This window comes from Ylistrum balloti, unplaced genomic scaffold (genome assembly GCF_031769215.1).
Source record: "Ylistrum balloti isolate Yb309-2 unplaced genomic scaffold, AGI_CSIRO_Ybal_v1 Utg369922, whole genome shotgun sequence".
Classification (NCBI taxonomy): Eukaryota; Metazoa; Mollusca; class Bivalvia; order Pectinida; family Pectinidae; genus Ylistrum; species Ylistrum balloti.
In genome coordinates this window covers 137,999-159,399 of record NW_026782039.1, presented here as the reverse complement: position 1 = coordinate 159,399, position 21,401 = coordinate 137,999, and the positions used below count along the sequence as shown (strand labels likewise).

The following is a 21,401-nucleotide window of genomic DNA, read 5'->3' as shown; positions in this document are numbered from 1 at the left end:
TTTTCAGCTTTCCAAGGTCGCATTTAAACCTGAAGAAGCAAGTTGTTCAATTTTTTCTCTATATATGTTGACGTTTGCTATGTTGAGTTCCGAGGTCCTGTTTCTAGCTTTCAGAACACAAGGACATCTGCAATTATTATATTTAGTTTCGTTCCCCACTAAAACTTGTCAGGAATACTAACACTCAACGGATTTTAGACTTCAAAAATTTGTATACCTCATTTTTGAGAGATGATATGTGACGTCACCAAACATGTTTGAAGGAGACTGGAAGTGAGGCATTTATTAGAGAATAACTTGTTTACGATGGATACAAGAAACACGATGATTGGTGTGTGTGCAGTATGGACATTACTGTTCGGTAAGTTATCTGTCAATAACACCATAAATTTGCTTAACTCGATGTGTACGTAGATTTTGGTAGAATATGTACACGATAGATATATCATACCCCACGTCCTCTATTCCAAGCTTTTTAGATTATAAACATTTGTGTAAATAATTTGGTCGTTTAAAAGTGTACTGAAATGTTAAAATCATTTACTGCTTGTGTTAGCAATAAGTTTATTCATTATAATTTATTATGATTTTTTGTGATTCTTGTCTTCGTGTAGTCATTTGAATCCTTATGAAAGCAGGTTGGAGTTCACGTTTTCAAAAAAATCTGCTTACCAGTAAAGTAAGTGGGTGATAATCAGCTTCTATGGTGTCATTTCTCCTGTGTTGTAACTTGACGGTTTGGCTATTGAAAAGTTTGGCTTTTAATCATAATAATTACTTGATATCACTCGACAGATTTAAATACCTTACATAATAACCTACAAATACCTATCAAATCATTTGTAAGCATTCATTAGGGTTTTATGTATTGAAATGTCTACTAGACAAGAGTAGATATAGAAGTGTGGGAAAGACAGGTAATGTTGACTTTATAGGTTAACAAGCAACAATACAGGCAATAGGTGAAATGGTGTGTTATTTGTACATATATATATACCTATATCACAATGACAAGTTTATAGCTGATTAAAGTTTTAACAGAAATATGTCTAAATCAGACCCTAAAAATATACATGTACTCTATATATGATCTCAATATAGAAAGAATTTCATCATAAACTGTATCTAGACATATGAATTCAACTTGTCTGAACACAATCACAAATCAAAGTTAGTTAGCATGGTATATAGACAGCTTGGGCTGTCGCCTGCTACATGTACGTCTCTGCTGTACTTTATTTCATGACCTGCATCTATTTACGGATATTACTTTGTGAATTAGTATAACATTTTATCCTGCAACTGGCACTGTCATTGTCGGAATACACCTGTACCATATATATTTCTGCGACAGTGAATTTTAGCACGTGCGATTATTTTACAGAATTACTTTCTGAATTTACTGAAGTATAAGATTTGAAAATAAAAACAATTGTTAATTTAATGATTTTACTTGTTGAACAAATAAGTTTATATACAAAATAATAACAACAAATTTATAAAATCGCTGTTATACCTGTTGTCGCGTAGCAATAGTTTTGGCAAAGTTCAGCGTAATGACTAATCATAAATGAGCGGTTTGGCGTAATTTTTGAACAAGTTAATTTAGGAAAAGTAAGAGAAATTGTTATTGTATATTTTGAATTCGGGAACTATATTTCATCGCGGAGCACTCATTTCAGCGTACGTTATTTCTATGGCGTGAAACAATATAACACCAACGTCATCATATTATTGTATGATATTACGATTTTTGAACCTTTCACTGGCGGCACTGATCCGTATAATTTCTGCTTCTCCTCATTACTACTTTCTATCACTTTATCCAATCCTTGATCCACCGATTTAAACAGGAATATAATCACAATGGTATGCACATACAAGAATGTGATATACACGATATAAGTGTATTATAATTGATAAAGAAGAATTCAGAAGTTGTGAGAACTTATCTCTCATCCAATTGTCTGATTTTGACAAAGAAATATGCCTAGATATACTTAACAATTCGGTGATTATTCTGTATCACTTGTTTTCGGTACATATAGATGTGTGTTCCGCCGCCCGATCTGGAGGCTCCTCCAGTAGAACAGGGTCCGTTCTCACGGATTCTGAATCAGCGGGATTTGTTGGAGGTCCAGACACCAGCAGGTAACACAGTCAAGTTATTGAATAGATGTTCTTACATCACAACTAGTTAGAATGTTGTGACGGTAACACTTTCACCATCACCTAACAAATGATTAGTACAAACATAAGGGACGTTTCGATTGAAGTATGATCTTATATACATAAAATGTAGAGGTAGTGTGACGAGCTGGCGATGATATTATCGTATAAAATTGTCGAATATGTGATCTGTGTCATTTTTATCTGTTGATAGTGATAGAGTAGTATCGAAACGCCACTCATAAATAACTACTTGACTATAAGAAATGTTCATTATATATCAGAAGACAGTGTTGCGAGTAAGCAATTCTATTCAATATATACCAGAAGCTTAGTATTTATGTGGAAACATTGTCCGATTGTAGCTGTAATCATGGAAAGAGGTATGAAATAGCAAAGGAATGTGGTCGGAAATGGTGGAAACAGTCAGAAGGCGAGGTTGAGAGAGTAAAAGGGTGTATCAAGAGTAACTGGATCAAGTAAAACAAAGAAAGTCAAGGAAAAATTAAACGAGACACAAAGAGAAACAGAGATAGCACCAACACCGCTAGAAAGGTCTTACAGATTCAGTTGTGTTACCGCTTCTTAAAGCAAAACATATTTTCGCACTTAATATTACTATCGATATTTTTCTCTCTCAACACAGTCCTTCGTTCATAATCTTTATGATGATATTTGCGATGTGTGTCCTCGCCGTTGGCATCTTCCTCATCATCATGTGTTGTAAGATCAGACGATATTGCTGTTATAAACACTCTACCTTATCAGGATCCCACAATAAACAAAACAGTAAGTACCTTGTACGTGATTCGACTTCAGTAAAGTGCTACAATAAATTCGCTGTAATTGATTCAGCCACCGACTGAGCCATTTACTGAAAACGATATAATCTTGCACATTCGAAGGAACAATCATAGTTTGTACGTATTTGATATTTCTGCATGCTGAAGTCGGACTCGATGAATAGCAGAGCTCATTAGACTAACTCATACATTGACTTTTGCTGTAGTCGACTCTCAGAAAGGCTCGTCCAGCTGGAGTACAGAGCCTGATCCGTCTACGAAGAAACCAGATTTACCTCCGTCATCAAATGAAGACACAAAAATGGCATTTCCATGTACGTATTTAGTATTATTTAGTATTAAGTTAATCGAATCCATTTTGTTTGTTTGTTCGTTGTTGTAGTTGTTGTTTTTTGGAGGGTTTTACCCCTCTTATTACTATCTAAAAGGTACTTGTACATTTTTACTGATCGATATATTGCTTCATATCAATAAACATCTGTATTAAAAGTTAACATAGAAGACCAGCAGAGCTGTCCAGGATACAATGTTTTTTACTCCGTATTTAGTGTCTTTTTGTACATTCTATATGAATTTTCTTTATACTTTCAGCTATTCTTAAAAAAGAAAAAGAGAACAAACCACAGGAAAAATCCTTCCACTTCACAGAGTCTGTTGACCCACTGCCTCCAATACTTACTCTCCCATATCCTGCTTCTACAGGAAGTAATTATTTCAATCCATCACCGGAACCGGAACTGAGCGACAGCTATTCGGAATCAGACACAGAGTCGGCAATTGAAGTAGACTAGGCACTCTCTGGTCGTTCTCTGCCAGACCTAAGACTCCATTAAAAATTAGAATAACTTCAGTTTGATTAGAAATAACGGATATAGTCTTCTTTCTACAGGAATAAACCGCTTATTGTACAAACTGTGTGTATAATGATCACAGGTGTACATGACTAATGTTTCCTTTAATTTTGTGCAGAGTGCCTATGCTTCAAAATCAGTAAAATGCTTTCAAAAGGATGTAATTACACATCCCTTTTCTACATATTCATGTTTGTTTAGATCAATTTCTACCACTTTTTAAACTTTCCTTATGTAACTTTTAGTCCCTAACGTCGATGGAAGTTCCAGAAGGGTTGCACAAAAGACATAAGACGATAGAACTTTTCAATACAGATTACTGAATTAACTATATCATATAGCTGTGGCGTCTGTCTACAGAAAGTGATAGCGCTCTTCAAAACAGATAATACAGAATGAGATAGAACAGAGCCGAATAGTACATAATACTGTATCATACCGTCGTGGCGTCAGTTTAGTACTCGTCAGTAATACTATGTTGCTAATGTGTTAAAAAGTATCGATGACTGAGGAAACAAAAATCGGTTAAAAGAAATAATGGAGAGTCAGTGTAAAACTTCGGACAATTTAGCACAATTACAAGTGTGCAAAAATTAATTTTATTGATTTATTCACAAATCCGGCACATCAGAGATTTTCAACAATTCGAAACTCTGAACAAAAAAGTGCAAAACCTACAACACACTTGCTAATGATAATATCTATAACAGTTCTATCACTAGAAAAATAGGTTCTACCGGAAGCTTCGAACCCTTCATTGTTTAAATACACAATGCCAACGTTGTATTTTGGTATTAATGGGCTGTGTGCGATTAAATATATATCTTGGTGTAACAAAAGGACAATTAAAGCAAGGTACGAATGATCATCGTTAAGCAGTGATCCGTGGACAAAATCAATGTCAGAATAAATATTTTTTTCATTCTCCCCTAAACTGCCGATGATTGTCCATATTCTGGAAAAAAACCATATCCCCATATTGATAAACCCTTATCTAGCACATTGTACCGTTATATTAGACTCCTGGGCTCTGCTGTGCCATATGGTTGCAATGAGTACATGGACTCACGTTTGTTCTGGATGCAGTAGCACTAACATTACGAGTTTATTCGCTTCCCAAATTAGGTATAATTGTAGCCACGAACAGGGGCATTATAATAAATCTGGCGAATATACCATCACGTTTGAAAATCTTACGGATACTTTACACAAACCATTAGGTGTCCATCATATTCGAACTATGTTGTATTTGCTGTCTTTCTCAGTCTTATGACAACTTCAACAGAGTTTAGCTAGTACTGCTCCTATTGGTCTTTGGAATCGAACCTTGAGAATTCCTAAAATCATCGATGTTGTGGCACAAATAAGACTTTGTGAATCTGTGAGAATCTGTAGCCGCAATTCTCCACCAGCTCGGCAAAATATTCAAAGAAAAATTATATGGAAGTAGAAATTGTTAAAATCATCTAATTTCTAGTTGACAACATCTTTCTCGAGTTTGGCGGTGTAATCCTTTAACAGACTGTTAGTATACGTATGGTAACAAACTCTATGTCCCCTTCTTTATTTTTGTTATTGTTTTTCCCCAATACGAGTCTAAATATCATCAAAGAGCTTATAAAAATAGCCGCCTTATGAAGTCTTTCAAATTTATTTTCAAGTGTATCGATCATGTTTTGAATTTAATCAACATGACTTTTATTGACTTTGCCTAGTGTATGTATTCACCTTAAGTGGCAATCAAGGACACGACACAGACTATACTACTTCAGCGACTTGCCTAGGTGTTTTCCTACAATGCAGTGAAGAAGGACACCTTTATGATAAATGTGATGTTTTCAATCTCTCTATCGTTTACTTTCCATTTCTGAAGAGCAGCATTCCTTCATCCCCAACCTATGGTGTTTTCATGTCGCTGATGTTTCTATATCCAAGGGTTTATTCTCAATTTCAGGATTTACATGTAAGATGTCGGCAATGATAGACAAACTCTAAACACAGGGTTTTGAGAGATTAAGGTTCAAGAAAAAGATTGGGAAGGTTTTCGGTTATCATAATGATGTCACTGGAAAATATTTTATTTCCTTATGCGATAGGGAGTCGACGTGTTGGATGCTCGTTAGAATATCTGTATTCCAAGGCAGGAATACCTGATATTATTTTCCTTGCACTTCATTTTGTTAATATTTTGCCCTAGTTTAATTGAATTTGAATTTGGATTATGATTCTGTTGACATGTTTGTGTTTGCTTTGTTATTTTTATTCGTCACCTGACTTAAGAATTCCTGTATCACCAGTATCAATATTTAATTTTGCTGTAGGATGTTTCTGAATTTTTATTTTTTTTAAGTTGAGACTTTGGTATATCTTGCCGTTGTACATTGTCAGTGTGGTGGAAAGATAATACCTTCATGTTAATTAGATATAACAAACTTAATACAAGGCACGATATAATGTACAGAACTAATTACAGGACGACCGTTCAAAAATTCATGTACAAGGGGAACAGACAAGATGATGGGTGAGTGTCTTCTGTAAGGCTAGCAATATATGCAAAAGGCCAGTAAGTAATGTCAAGTGATAATAACAACTATGAAGCAGATGGTGCTTACTCTTCCTGAACACATGGTCTTATTCTCCCTATACTCAGTGTAAATCTTTCTTTTGTTCCTATTGTGCTTTAGTTTTATGGAATTATGATTATGTTGACAGGTCGGTATTTCCTTTTATCGGATATTGGTGATTTGGAGACTTAAAAAATGGAATAAAATTCGATATGTAGATAAGATAGGTTGAGAAAAGTTTATAATCCAGAAATAAAGAACTCACAAAAGGGATTTTCAATTATCACGCTTTTCATAAATCGGAAAGATTGAAATATATGTTGTATTTGTGTATTGCACAATAACGTAACCCAATATGTTTCTGTACAGCATATCGTTCTGTGATAGTTCCTTCATGTATATACCATAGTGTTTAAAACATTGTGTATTATAAATCAAAATAAATATATACAACAGTGTCAGCACTCTAGGACAAAATGTTACTTTACGTATTTACATTGATAAAAGCCATGTTTTGTAATGGTTTGTTTACTTATAGGATAATGGGTGAATAGTTGTCTTTTCGTCTTTTTGTATTGGCTGGTTATATATGTGTCATAGAAAAAGTTCAATAATAAGAACTAACGTGCGCATAGACTTATTGAAAGTGTTTGTCGAGCTCAAAGGTTGATAAAAAGGGAGAACACATCCGTCATATCTCTCCCCCGAACGAGCTGGTAAGGAAATAACAGAACATTGACATGGCAAGAGATATTTATACCTTGGTGCAAGCTATATTTTCTTTCAAAACATGCCTTTCAGACAGAAAATAACAAGGTCCTTATATTTGAAATAAGGCATTAGTGTTTAATGAAAACACTACTCTTATTAGCATATATCTAGTTTGTTTGTTTTTTAAGACTTTTGTGTCTATTAAAAATGAGTATCACAACTGACGATGGCAGCAATGGCGCATTAATCAAAGGGAATCTTGTGGAAATCAGAAAACCAGTGTAAGAGAATCCATGGTTGTGCCCAGATAATAAAGGGATATGTGAACTACTGTTTATCTAGTTTATCTTATTTGTCTATCTAACGAAGTGTTCATACTGTGTTTTTATACATATGATACAGGATTCAGCACTGTATACACTATGTGCATTTTGTAATTGGAATCCATGTTTGAAAATACAACGATAACAATTTAGATCTCCTGGACAAAACAATAGCGAAAATGAGATATATGTAAGCTCTATTTGAAAATTAAATTTTATGGAAATAATGCACTAATTTAACTAAGTATTCTAAATATAAGCACCCTTTTGTCATGAGGGGAATACCCAGGTAAGTATATACTTGACAATGATATACCTCATACCAGAGGCCCCACCAACAATGAGTTTATTATAATAGTAATCCAATATACAAGCTTTTTAAATCCTCTATTGAACACCACTAACTGTCGCCCGAACACAAGCGTGTACACACCGAGTACTTGTTGTGGTTTGTATACCTAGATACAACGACGGGTCATTCACGGGAGATCTGGTCGACGTAATTTCTCAATCATCAATTGTCGTGTTGCTGCTTGTACTAATAGTATGGAGAATTTTATTTAACTGAGTTCGGTAGCATCGAATCATCGTTGAAAATAAATTTTGTTGTATTTGAAAAATGATAAATGTTTTGAAACTCCACTGAGAAATCTGAAATACATAAGACCGGCTTCAGAATTCAATCTTATTCAACATGGAGGCAGATATTAACACCATGTGGTTACGAAACACAGGCTTAACGATTCTACTTGGAATTCTACAATTTGTAGGTAAGCTTAAGTTACATACGTATGTTCATATCTATGTATGCTTGTATATTTGTTCTTGTCGAATTATTCAATGTTTACTGATGTATGACCAGCCTGACCAGGTGTGTTAATACTGTGTAAAACGTGACGGTATACAAACTGGAAGATGTAATGTAGTGTGGTATATGAATATACGTTGTATCAATGCGTGACATGAATTACTCTATACATGCTTTAGTTCCAGCTAAATATGTAGGTTTTGGGTAGTGCCATGTGTGTTATAAAGTCCATTAGTAAGATACTTAATGTTTTAACTGCAATGTACTTAAACACGTTCACGCGTATTGGCAATATTTATGAGTTATTCTATATATGGTTCACAATAAAGGAGATGTTATGTTTAAATTGTCTAAATCACGAATAAGGAACCACAAAATAAAATAGCCTTCAAGAACTCTAAGTGGAATATATAACGATAGATCTGTTTCTTTTTGGTATTTCTCCTAAATACTCTATAATACTGTGATCATGATCTCCATAACCGTGCATGTGGTCTTTTGAACAAAAGTGTGTGCTCTCTTTGCAAAGTTAAAAAATAGTACCAATAAATAAAAGAAATGTCTTTATACAAAAGCCTGTTCTCGATATCAACTCAAAACACGTGGTTTCAAAAGCTGCAGAATTACAAAAAATGACGGGAAAGATTTTTACGGTCGTCATAGTGATCTCATTGAAAAAGACCTTCTTTCTTTTTGTGATATGAACCTGAATGTCTTTGATGCTTGTTACTTTGCTTGTTGGTTCCGTTGCTGTATATCTTGTTCTCATTTGAGAAAGCGACATACCTGTGTTGACCACGATTTTACTTTGCGTGTGTCCTCGAAGAAGCATGTTTACTGTTACGGAACACTTGATCTTATTCTCCTTGTACCTTTACAGGAGTGTACAGGATATTTTGTTCATTTTGTTTACAATTTTATTGAATTCAGTTTGGGTTATAATTATGTTTACATGTTATTGTTTTCCCATTGCTTTTGTCTATTAAAAACTACGCCCTAACACTCCTCTGGGTCATCGATTACAACACAGTTGTGTAATGCAGTTTTTTGCTCTAATCTGTTGGCTCTGTATCCATTATCTGATGGTCGTTATAGTAAGTCTTATTTTCAGAATAGGCTTATATCTGAGGTCGTCTTGTCTTATGAGTTTTAGGGTACATATGCCATGTCTTAATCCTTATGGTTGGTAGCACTGGTAGAGAATTCGGCATGGATTTGACCTTCCTTACAACTCGATTCATTCATGAGATCAGTTCAACTCCCGATCAACTAAACGGTATATTTATTTGAATTCCGCTCTTCTCCTCAGACCTGGAGAGTAGGGAACGGCAGTCTGTTCAGCAAAATTACTGTTGAACATATTACTCTCACTACTACTTATTTCGTTGAAAAGTATACACATCGGTATTGATTAAACCAGACTGCATCATATATCTCAACCACGCCGCTATATACAATCAGAACGTGGCATGCAGGTTACTGCATACTTCGCGGACTAAAAGATCACCAGCAATGTGTCTACCCTGTGGATCCTGAAGATTGTACAAAAGGTACAGAAGTGAATGGCACATTTCGATAAAAATTCAGAATTAAATACATTATCATCAATGAAATAAACTGCATCCTACAGCTGTTTTGTCCTTCTAGGACCTGTCAGTGATGCTAAGGGCCTATTTTGTTGAAACCTAGCAGGTGAATGAAAAAGAAGTTGACACACATTAAAACGATTGTGACCTATGTTTTGTTTTGAATGCATCATCCTATTGTTAACGAAGGGACTTTTGGGTTTGATTATTTATTTCTAGAATTATTACATAATTGGAATGCTGAAATATTTCCTTCTTCTTGTGAATTTGAATGATGATGAATTATATTTTTGTTGGAAATTGGAATATTGAAGTACTCCATTTTGTAATAAATTGAAATGCCATCCTACTTTCTTTTGTAGTAAATTGGAATGATGAACTTTTATGTTTATTAAAAACTCATTATCTTCATAGAAAACTGGAACGCTGTTCACCCCTTTTTGTAGGTAAATTAGAATGATGAAATACATTATTTTTATGGTAAATTGAGATGCTGAAATATTTCATTTTTGTAGTAACTTGGGACCCGATGTATTATTACAGTTGACCTTGATTACAGATCTTGGTGAAGCGCGGTACAGCTACCGGAGCTACCGGAGTTACAGAAGTTACCGGAGTTATACAAGATACTACAACTATTATTACCAAACATATTACTACTCGTCTGATGGCTCGGGGTCAGGCTCCAGCATGTAGGTATCAATGCCAACCAGTACAGATACAAATAATTAAAATAATATTACAGCCCAGCAAAGAAAAGGAGTAACAAATATTATAATAAATAAATATAAGGTTTAAGGTCGAACTCGAGCATGCTTTTGTTTCTTAACACATGAACTATAAGGCAAAGATTTTTGAATGAGCAAACCTTCAATGAGAAATTCCAGTTCACATTGCAGGCCGGCCGGGGTCCGCCTCCGGGAAATATGTACCTTTTCATAGATATTGTCTAAAATAACGGATTCTAGAATTACCTTACAATCTATTATTTATACTGATTAGTTTTTCATTATGTACACCTGTATTCCTTAATTACACATAGAGAGGTGCAATCAATACCTCCTGTGTTTTGGTGATTCTATTGCAGACAGGTGGTTCATTTGGGAATCTTTCCAACAACCGCAAATGTATAACACCTAATTGTACGATGATATTGCTATATTTCTAACAATGCTGAATGTATCTTCCTTTGTTCCCATTTGAAAACATGACCTTACTTACTTAGAATGACAAAAATTTACATGGTGAGTGTCGTCGATGAAAGACCTTATCTTATTCTCCTTGTACGTTTTCAGGAGTCTTCGTGTTAATCTTTCTATTGTTCATATTTTGCCCTATTTTTGTTGAATTTGAGTTTGGATTGTAATTATGCCGACATTTTGGCATTTTCGTTTTGTTTTCGATTGAACATGACAGACAACGACAAAACAATAAGGAGAAACGTTTTGTATATCTTCTGTGGTTGTTAATTACCTCGAAGCGGCGCATACCATGGTGCTTGATGCAACGTTAGACTGCTAGGTATAGATGATTACCATGTGACACCAACTACCCAATGGGATGAGTCGATATATACAGAGTTAAATTAAGAAGACGTTCTCACGTCCTTACAGCTTGTAGCAATCATAGATAATAATGGTGCATTTTATCATATATAATCATTGATATAATTTAATCCCCGAAGATTTATTAACAATTACGCCGTACACGGTACGGAAATTGCTAGTTCTTAGTCCATTCTACATTGTAATGTAGTTTATTTACATTCATTTCTATAACTTAAAAAATACAACCAACAGGTTATAAAAATGATTGGCTTTCTATCAAGCTCTTTGATAAAATAAATCAATCGTCCCATTCATTAAACAATATTTTTCGAGATAGATGTTGTTCACCCATTACATCGCAAATTCCATGATTGCCGTTTACGTTATATTGATTATCTTTTCTTAAACAATTTTCCATCATATCTATACTCGGCCACGTTTTTCCCTATTTCCATACTAACAGACTCACAACGATAAGGTTCTCCCAATAGCAGCCATTCTCACGTTCCGGTGGTTGAAATCATTACGTAATATTTGACATGCATCGTCTCCGATTCCTATTGTTTTCTTTGTTAAGACGTTGCCAATACCATCCCTGTATGGTGAGTGAATGCGTTTTATTTATTTATTTATTTTGTCTCTGGTATATTATTTTTGTTTTGTTTATCTCCTTGTAGGACTGCCGCCATTGTGGGTGGAGTAATAGGAGGTCTTATTTTGATTGCATTAATCGTCTTCGTCGTCTACCTTCGATGTAGATATGTGTCCTCTAATCGTCGAACCTCACCTGCGGTCATTGCCACTGAGCAGCCAGTGGTAATTAAGAAACGAGGTAAAGTAGACTGATATTTCGGAACATTTTCTTCGGGCTGGTAATATCAATAGAATAGAAGCTCTTATAACACAGCCAGTAGAAGATTTAAGTGTGACATTTCAATGACTACACGGTCACCTTCATCAGACAAATGACCAGTGTGGAGCGTACTAGTACTGACGAACGTAATGTACGAGGTGGTAAGGAACCGACCATTTTTTTTACGTCAGTAACAATGCACTGTAATCAATTCGGCTACGCTGGTCATTTGTCTGATAAAGGTGACCATGTAGTCACACTTAAATCTTCAACTGGTTATGTTATAAGAACTATTCTGTTAGCTGATATATCTTGGGTAGTTTTGTTTACTGGACACAATATATCACCCTGTGTACGACCACATATCATATCATTATGGCTGTTGTTTCATGGTATATTGGATGAAACCGTTCCTTATCTAGTGAAAAGGGTAGCAGATTCCACTTACGAGACATACACGGGAGTGCGAATGGATCACAATTATCGCTTGAAAAAAAAATTTCCTGAAATATTCCTTAGCCTGATATTGTACCCACAACAACATAATTAGTATTTTCCTCTTGTCCTGTTGGCCAATACACGATAATAATACATTGTAATGCATTGCAGACTTAACCCCGAGCATCTGTTATTACTTACGGTTCTCCTACACGTTGGACAGTAAGAACTCACCTTGAAGACATGAGTTTTAGACATGAGTATATATTCATACACACACGGGAATGATAGAACAATGTCATTATGACGAGCATGTGGGTAATAACCACCTGTACCATACATCATACATGGACAGATTTTTAAAATGTCAATTTTAGATAATATTGACATATAGACATATTATTGTAAAAAAAAGCATCCCTTCATATATACATCAAGGCATGTGAACGGATACTCATAAATTGATGTGAACCGCACCAAATTTGATATAAGATTTGAAAGTCAGTTACCTATCTTTGTTGTCAAATTGGTTTCAGAGAGGATTAATAGGACGATAGATTCAATGAAAGATAAGACACCGCTGAAATAACTAGGATATTCAATCTAAAGAGGAACTCTCTCTGTTGTTTTTTATTATGTTACGATGACCTTATGGAGTTGTTCACTGTTCAATATGATATCTGTCCATGTTTCAGAGCCAAAAACCAAACCAGATAAAGTCATAGTTCCACGACAGAAAAAAAATCCACTTCCTCCTTCCCCACCGCAAGGACCATCAAGTGGGTTACCGCCAAGCGCCCCTCCTGCCTACGATTCTGTTTATCCTCCACCAGCAGGTGGAAGCAGTTCTTACCCTCCTCCACAACAACACGGAGAAATGCAGTCTACTCCTCAGCCAGTGCCAGACGCGTTTGTATATAAACCACCGTATTAGATACGTAACACTAGCGTAATATACGATGCATGGAAAGTCAATAAGACAATATATGTATTAAATGGTGATGTTTTAATAAATCCAACGTGTTTAGCTATTAAAAACAAAAACAAAAAATAGCAAGCCACCTTAAAGTATCATTGTGTAAGTTTCGCTACTTTGTGGAGAAAAGTTTATTAAGACAATGCTTTTTCCAGATTTTCATAGGTGCTTTGGTATTTTATTGTCTCTATCGCTTTAGACTAAAGATATTTTGTTATTGTTACCTTAATACCCAGTATTGCTTTTTAACCACATCTATAGCTACTATGAACTTATCCGTGTGTTCGAATATTACACAGTATGATCCTTGCACTTTTTTGTTTTTGCTTTATTTGTTTGTTTTTGTTTTTTTCTTGAAAAAATATCACTTTTTAAAATAAAACTTACAGTTTTTAGTGAAGTGCTCCATATACAGACTGCACCAGTCTCTGGCTAAGTTTACATACATTGATAAGAATACTATCAATAATATATTTAATTTAGCGTTTATCAACACAAGATATAAAATTCATGGTAAGACACTGTTCTCTTACTTTCAAATCATTCACTACATTTTTAACGAAAATCATACGGGAAACGGGAACGAAAAAAATGCAATTAAAATGACAGTATTATCCCTATTTGTTTTACACAAGTAAACAACATCATTCAGTATCTATTTATCTGTAATCATATGTCTTTCACTTATAAGAGATTCCACATATAAACGTGTCCTACTTTATCTGCTGTCTGAGCTAATCATGTACTAGAGAATCTAGCCATTCGTTTAGAGAACATTGTAGATCACTAATATCGTCATATGTTGTTCATATCTATGTGACTGTTTGATACTCTTCAGCTTCTTTTGCAAATATTTTTATATACAATTTCTACAGCACAACTCCGCTGTATCATGACGTTTTGTGTTACATGTGTATGTATGTGAATGAAAACATAGCCGGAATGTGTTTCAGTATTGTTATATCAATTCATTACGTCAACGTTATGTTGATTCTATAGAAATAAATACTTTTAACATCGTCTTCATTATTTATGATTAAGTGAATATGCTAACAGCGAAATCGATATTTGTTTTAAATATATCATAATAAACAGTTGTAAGCATTAATAAACGTTACAAAGACGATCGTTTTGCGTGTTTGTAGTTTCTTTCCGAATGATACCAGAACTATACAACACTCAGTGTTGTTTGATTTGATAGATATTTGCGGAGCGTTTGGTCCGCATTAACACTAAAGGGATTCTGTATATGTGGAAAACAATTTTACTTAGCGAGAACAAAACGCAAAAATTTTATACGAAAGACAAGTATTTAAATAGTATCTGTAGATATGAATTTAACAAGAGATAAAATATATGCCAATTATTGAGTTTAACTTTGTGAGACCACTGTATCGTCTTTCTATAATATGAGTCGTCAGTTATGTTAGAGGCAATCAACCTGATCAGTGTGGAAGTCAAGACGCAGTGTTGGAAAATATAAGTCGTTTTAATGAATGATGAAATAGACACCGCAGACACCGCGGATAATGAATATATACATCTAGAAGCGGGGACTTTGAAACTAAAAGTTAACTGCACATTTTAACTCGGCAAAGCGTTTATGCCCAATATATAAGCTTATCGCGATCCTGTGAAATCGGTTCAAATTTCAAGTGTGACAGGGACTCCTTCTCTATCTTACTTCAGTACATGTCACTGTCTCCTTCTCTATCTTACTTCAGTACATGTCACTGTCTCCTTCTCTATCGTACTTCAGTACATGTCACTGTCTCCTTCTCTATCTTACTTCAGTACATATCACTGTCTCCTTCTCTATCTTACTTCAGTACATGTCACTGTCTCCTTCTCTATCTTACTTCAGTACATGTCACTGTCTCCTTCTCTATCTTACTTCAGTACATGTCACTGTCTCCTTCTCTATCTTACTTCAGTACATGTCACTGTCTCCTTCTCTATCTTACTTCAGTACATGTCACTGTCTCCTTCTCTATCTTACTTCAGTACATGTCACTGTCTCCTTCTCTATCTTACTTCAGTACATGTCACTGTCTCCTTCTCTATCTTACTTCAGTACATGTCACTGTCTCCTCTATCTTACTTCAGTACATGTCACTGTCTCCTCTATCTTACTTCAGTACATGTCACTGTCTCCTTCTCTATCTTACTTCAGTACATGTCACTGTCTCCTTCTCTATCTTACTTCAGTACATGTCACTGTCTCCTTCTCTATCTTACTTCAGTACATGTCACTGTCTCCTTCTCTGTCTTACTTCAGTACATGTCACTGTCTCCTTCTCTATCTTACTTCAGTACATGTCACTGTCTCCTTCTCTATCTTACTTCAGTACATGTCACTGTCTCCTTCTCTATCTTACTTCAGTACATGTCACTGTCTCCTTCTCTATCTTACTTCAGTACTTGTCACTGTCTCCTTCTCTATCTTACTTCAGTACATGTCACTGTCTCCTTCTCTATCTTACTTCAGTACATGTCACTGTCTCCTTCTCTATCTTACTTCTCCTTCTCTATCTTACTTCAGTACATGTCACTGTCTCCTTCTCTATCTTACTTCAGTATATGTCACTGTCTCCTTCTCTATCTTACTTCAGTACATGTCACTGTCTCCTTCTCTATCGTACTTCAGTACATGTCACTGTCTCCTTCTCTGTCTTACTTCAGTACATGTCACTGTCTCCTTCTCTATCTTACTTCAGTACATGTCACTGTCTCCTTCTCCTTCTCTATCTTACTTCAGTATCTTACTTCAGTACATGTCACTGTCTCCTTCTCTATCTTACTTCAGTACATGTCACTGTCTCCTTCTCTATCTTACTTCAGTACATGTCACTGTCTCCTTCTCTATCTTACTTCAGTAAATGTCACTGTCTCCTTCTCTATCTTACTTCAGTACATGTCACTGTCTCCTTCTCTATCTTACTTCAGTACATGTCACTGTCTCCTTCTCTATCTTACTTCAGTACATGTCACTGTCTCCTTCTCTATCTTACTTCAGTACATGTCACTGTCTCCTTCTCTATCTTACTTCAGTACATGTCACTGTCTCCTTCTCTATCTTACTTCAGTACAAGTCACTGTCTCCTTCTCTATCTTACTTCAGTACATGTCACTGTCTCCTTCTCTATCTTACTTCAGTACATGTCACTGTCTCCTTCTCTATCTTACTTCAGTACATGTCACTGTCTCCTTCTCTATCTTACTTCAGTACATGTCACTGTCTCCTTCTCTATCTTACTTCAGTACATGTCACTGTCTCCTTCTCTATCTTACTTCAGTACATGTCACTGTCTCCTTCTCTATCTTACTTCAGTACATGTCACTGTCTCCTTCTCTATCTTACTTCAGTACATGTCACTGTCTCCTTCTCTATCTTACTTCAGTACATGTCACTGTCTCCTTCTCTATCTTACTTCAGTAAATGTCACTGTCTCCTTCTCTATCTTACTTCAGTACATGTCACTGTCTCCTTCTCTATCTTACTTCAGTACATGTCACTGTCTCCTTCTCTATCTTCCTTCAGTACATGTCACTGTCTCCTTCTCTATCGTACTTCAGTACATGTCACTGTCTCCTTCTCTATCTTACTTCAGTACATGTCACTGTCTCCTTCTCTATCTTACTTCAGTACATGTCACTGTCTCCTTCTCTATCTTACTTCAGTACATGTCACTGTCTCCTTCTCTATCGTACTTCAGTACATGTCACTGTCTCCTTCTCTATCTTACTTCAGTACATGTCACTGTCTCCTTCTCTATCTTACTTCAGTACATGTCACTGTCTCCTTCTCTATCTTACTTCAGTACATGTCACTGTCTCCTTCTCTATCTTACTTCAGTACATGTCACTGTCTCCTTCTCTATCTTACTTCAGTACATGTCACTGTCTCCTTCTCTATCTTACTTCAGTACACGTCACTGTCTCCTTCTCTATCTTACTTCATTACACGTCGCTGTCTCCTTCTCTGTCTTACTTCAGTACATGTCACTGTCTCCTTCTCTATCTTACTTCAGTACATGTCACTGTCTCCTTCTCTATCTTACTTCAGTACATGTCACTGTCTCCTTCTCTATCGTACTTCAGTACATGTCACTGTCTCCTTCTCTATCTTACTTCAGTAAATGACACTTGTCTCCTTCTCTATCTTACTTCAGTACATGTCACTGTCTCCTTCTCTATCTTACTACAGTACATGTCACTGTCTCCTTCTCTATCTTACTTCAGTACATGTCACTGTCTCCTTCTCTATCTTACTTCAGTACATGTCACTGTCTCCTTCTCTATCTTACTTCAGTACACGTCACTGTCTCCTTCTCTATCTTACTTCAGTACATGTCACTGTCTCCTTCTCTATCTTACTTCAGTACATGTCACTGTCTCCTTCTCTATCTTACTTCAGTACATGTCACTGTCTCCTTCTCTATCTTACTTCAGTACATGTCACTGTCTCCTTCTCTATCTTACTTCAGTAAAAGACACTTGTCTCCTTCTCTATCTTACTTCAGTACATGTCACTGTCTCCTTCTCTATCTTACTTCAGTACATGTCACTGTCTCCTTCTCTATCTTACTTCAGTACATGTCACTGTCTCCTTCTCTATCGTACTTCAGTACATGTCACTGTCTCCTTCTCTATCTTACTTCAGTACATGTCACTGTCTCCTTCTCTATCTTACTTCAGTACATGTCACTGTCTCCTTCTCTATCTTACTTCAGTACATGTCACTCTACTTACTTCAGTTACTGTCTCCTTCTCTATCTTACTTCAGTACATGTCACTGTCTCCTTCTCTATCTTACTTCAGTACATGTCACTGTCTCCTTCTCTATCTTACTTCAGTACATGTCACTGTCTCCTTCTCTATCTTACTTCAGTACATGTCACTGTCTCCTTCTCTATCTTACTTCAGTACATGTCACTGTCTCCTTCTCTATCTTACTTCAGTATATGTCACTGTCTCCTTCTCTATCTTACTTCAGTACATGTCACTGTCTCCTTCTCTATCTTACTTCAGTACATGTCACTGTCTCCTTCTCTATCTTACTTCAGTACATGTCACTGTCTCCTTCTCTATCTTACTTCAGTACATGTCACTGTCTCCTTCTCTATCTTACTTCAGTACATGTCACTGTCTCCTTGTCTATCTTACTTCAGTACATGTCACTGTCTCCTTCTCTATCTTACTTCAGTACATGTCACTGTCTCCTTGTCTATCTTACTTCAGTACATGTCACTGTCTCCTTCTCTATCTTACTTCAGTACATGTCACTGTCTCCTTCTCTCTATCTTACTTCAGTACATGTCACTGTCTCCTCTATCTTACTTCAGTACATGTCACTGTCTCCTTCTCTATCTTACTTCAGTACATGTCACTGTCTCCTTCTCTATCTTACTTCAGTACATGTCACTGTCTCCTTCTCTATCTTACTTCAGTACATGTCACTGTCTCCTCTATCTTACTTCAGTACATGTCACTGTCTCCTTCTCTATCTTACTTCAGTAAATGACACTTGTCTCCTTCTCTATCTTACTTCAGTACATGTCACTGTCTCCTTCTCTATCTTACTTCAGTACATGTCACTGTCTCCTTCTCTATCTTACTTCAGTACATGTCACTGTCTCCTTCTCTATCGTACTTCAGTACATGTCACTGTCTCCTTCTCTATCTTACTTCAGTATATGTCACTGTCTCCTTCTCTATCTTACTTCAGTACATGTCACTGTCTCCTTCTCTATCTTACTTCATTACATGTCACTGTCTCCTTCTCTTTCTTACTTCAGTACATGTCACTGTCTCCTTCTCTATCTTCAGTACTTGTCTCCTTCTCTATCTTACTTCAGTACATGTCACTGTCTCCTTCTCTATCTTACTTCAGTACATGTCACTGTCTCCTTCTCTATCTTACTTCAGTACATGTCACTGTCTCCTTCTCTATCTTACTTCAGTACATGTCACTGTCTCCTTCTCTATCTTACTTCAGTACATGTCACTGTCTCCTTCTCTATCTTACTTCAGTACATATCACTGTCTCCTTCTCTATCTTACTTCAGTACATGTCACTGTCTCCTTCTCTATCTTACTTCAGTACATGTCACTGTCTCCTTCTCTATCTTACTTCAGTACATGTCACTGTCTCCTTCTCTATCTTACTTCAGTACATGTCACTGTCTCCTTCTCTATCTTACTTCAGTACATGTCACTGTCTCCTTCTCTATCTTACTTCAGTATCTTACTTCATAGTCACACTGTCTCCTTCTCTATCTTACTTCAGTACATGTCACTGTCTCCTTCTCTATCTTACTTCAGTACATGTCACTGTCTCCTTCTCTATCTTACTTCAGTACATGTCACTGTCTCCTTCTCTATCTTACTTCAGTACATGTCACTGTCTCCTTCTCTATCTTACTTCAGTAGATGTCACTGTCTCCTTCTCTATCTTACTTCAGTACATGTCACTGTCTCCTTCTCTATCTTACTTCAGTACATGTCACTGTCTCCTTCTCTATCTTACTTCAGTACATGTCACTGTCTCCTTCTCTATCTTACTTCAGTACATGTCACTGTCTCCTTCTCTATCTTACTTCAGTACATGTCACTGTCTCCTTCTCTATCTTACTTCAGTACATGTCACTGTCTCCTTCTCTATCTTACTTCAGTACATGTCACTGTCTCCTTCTCTATCTTACTTCAGTACATGTCACTGTCTCCTTCTCTATCTTACTTCAGTACATGTCACTGTCTCCTTCTCTATCTTACTTCAGTACATGTCACTGTCTCCTTCTCTATCTTACTTCAGTACATGTCACTGTCTCCTTCTCTATCTTACTTCAGTACATGTCACTGTCTCCTTCTCTATCTTACTTCAGTACATGTCACTGTCGCCTTCTCTATCTTACTTCAGTACATGTCACTGTCTCCTTCTCTATCTTACTTCAGTATATGTCACTGTCTCCTTCTCTATCGTCACTGTCTCCTTCTCTATCGTACAGTACATGTCACTGTCTCCTTCTCTGTCTTACTTCAGTACATGTCACTGTCTCCTTCTCTATCTTACTTCAGTACATGTCACTGTCTCCTTCTCTATCTTACTTCAGTACATGTCACTGTCTCCTTCTCTATCTTACTTCAGTACATGTCACTGTCTCCTTCTCTATCTTACTTCAGTACATGTCACTGTCTCCTTCTCTATCTTACTTCAGTACATGTCACTGTCTCCTTCTCTATCTTACTTCAGTACATGTCACTGTCTCCTTCTCTATCTTACTTCAGTACATGTCACTGTCTCCTTCTCTATCTTACTTCAGTACATGTCACTGTCTCCTTCTCTATCTTACTTCAGTACATGTCACTGTCTCCTTCTCTATCTTACTTCAGTACATGTCACTGTCTCCTTCTCTACTGTACTGTCACTGTCTCCTTCTCTATCGTACTTCAGTATATGTCACTGTCTCCTCTATCTTACTTCAGTATATATCACTGTCTCCTTCTCTATCTTACTTCAGTACATGTCACTGTCTCCTTCTCTATCTTACTTCAGTACATGTCACTGTCTCCTTCTCTATCTTACTTCAGTACATGTCACTGTCTCCTTCTCTATCTTACTTCAGTACATGTCACTGTCTCCTTCTCTATCGTACTTCAGTACATGTCACTGTCTCCTTCTCTATCTTACTTCAGTACATGTCACTGTCTCCTTCTCTATCTTACTTCAGTACATGTCACTGTCTCCTTCTCTATCTTACTTCAGTACATGT

At 36.2% G+C, this 21,401-nt stretch overlaps 2 protein-coding genes across 2 annotated transcripts; both read left to right on the top strand.

Moving 5' to 3' along the window:
• The first annotated feature begins 306 nt into the window (after positions 1 to 306).
• On the top strand, positions 307 to 3,763 carry LOC132546928 (uncharacterized). Its single transcript, XM_060210655.1, has 5 exons — positions 307 to 354; positions 2,030 to 2,151; positions 2,816 to 2,958; positions 3,179 to 3,286; positions 3,564 to 3,763. The coding sequence occupies exons 1-5, from the start codon at positions 307 to 309 to the stop codon at positions 3,761 to 3,763; spliced, it is 621 nt and encodes a 206-aa protein (XP_060066638.1).
• Positions 3,764 to 8,136: 4,373 nt separating this feature from the next.
• Positions 8,137 to 13,587, top strand: LOC132546927 (protein masquerade-like). The gene is made up of 4 exons (XM_060210654.1): positions 8,137 to 8,191; positions 10,375 to 10,507; positions 12,040 to 12,194; positions 13,349 to 13,587. Exons 1-4 carry the CDS (start codon positions 8,137 to 8,139, stop codon positions 13,585 to 13,587), a joined length of 582 nt encoding a protein of 193 aa, XP_060066637.1.
• The last annotated feature ends 7,814 nt before the right edge of the window (positions 13,588 to 21,401 follow it).

What these genes read in the sequence shown, in the direction of transcription:
- LOC132546927 (XM_060210654.1), top strand. Translation starts at nt 8,137, where the DNA reads ATGTGGTTACGAAACACAGGCTTAACGATTCTACTTGGAATTCTACAA. An exon ending in TCGGGGTCAGGCTCCAGCAT is followed by an intron (nt 10,508 to 12,039) that starts GTAGGTATCAAT and finishes ATCTCCTTGTAG; the next exon opens with GACTGCCGCCATTGTGGGTG. An exon ending in AGTGGTAATTAAGAAACGAG is followed by an intron (nt 12,195 to 13,348) that starts GTAAAGTAGACT and finishes TCCATGTTTCAG; the next exon opens with AGCCAAAAACCAAACCAGAT.
- LOC132546928 (XM_060210655.1), top strand. Translation starts at nt 307, where the DNA reads ATGGATACAAGAAACACGATGATTGGTGTGTGTGCAGTATGGACATTA. An exon ending in TGTGTGCAGTATGGACATTA is followed by an intron (nt 355 to 2,029) that starts CTGTTCGGTAAG and finishes ATTCTGTATCAC; the next exon opens with TTGTTTTCGGTACATATAGA. An exon ending in GGAGGTCCAGACACCAGCAG is followed by an intron (nt 2,152 to 2,815) that starts GTAACACAGTCA and finishes CTCTCAACACAG; the next exon opens with TCCTTCGTTCATAATCTTTA.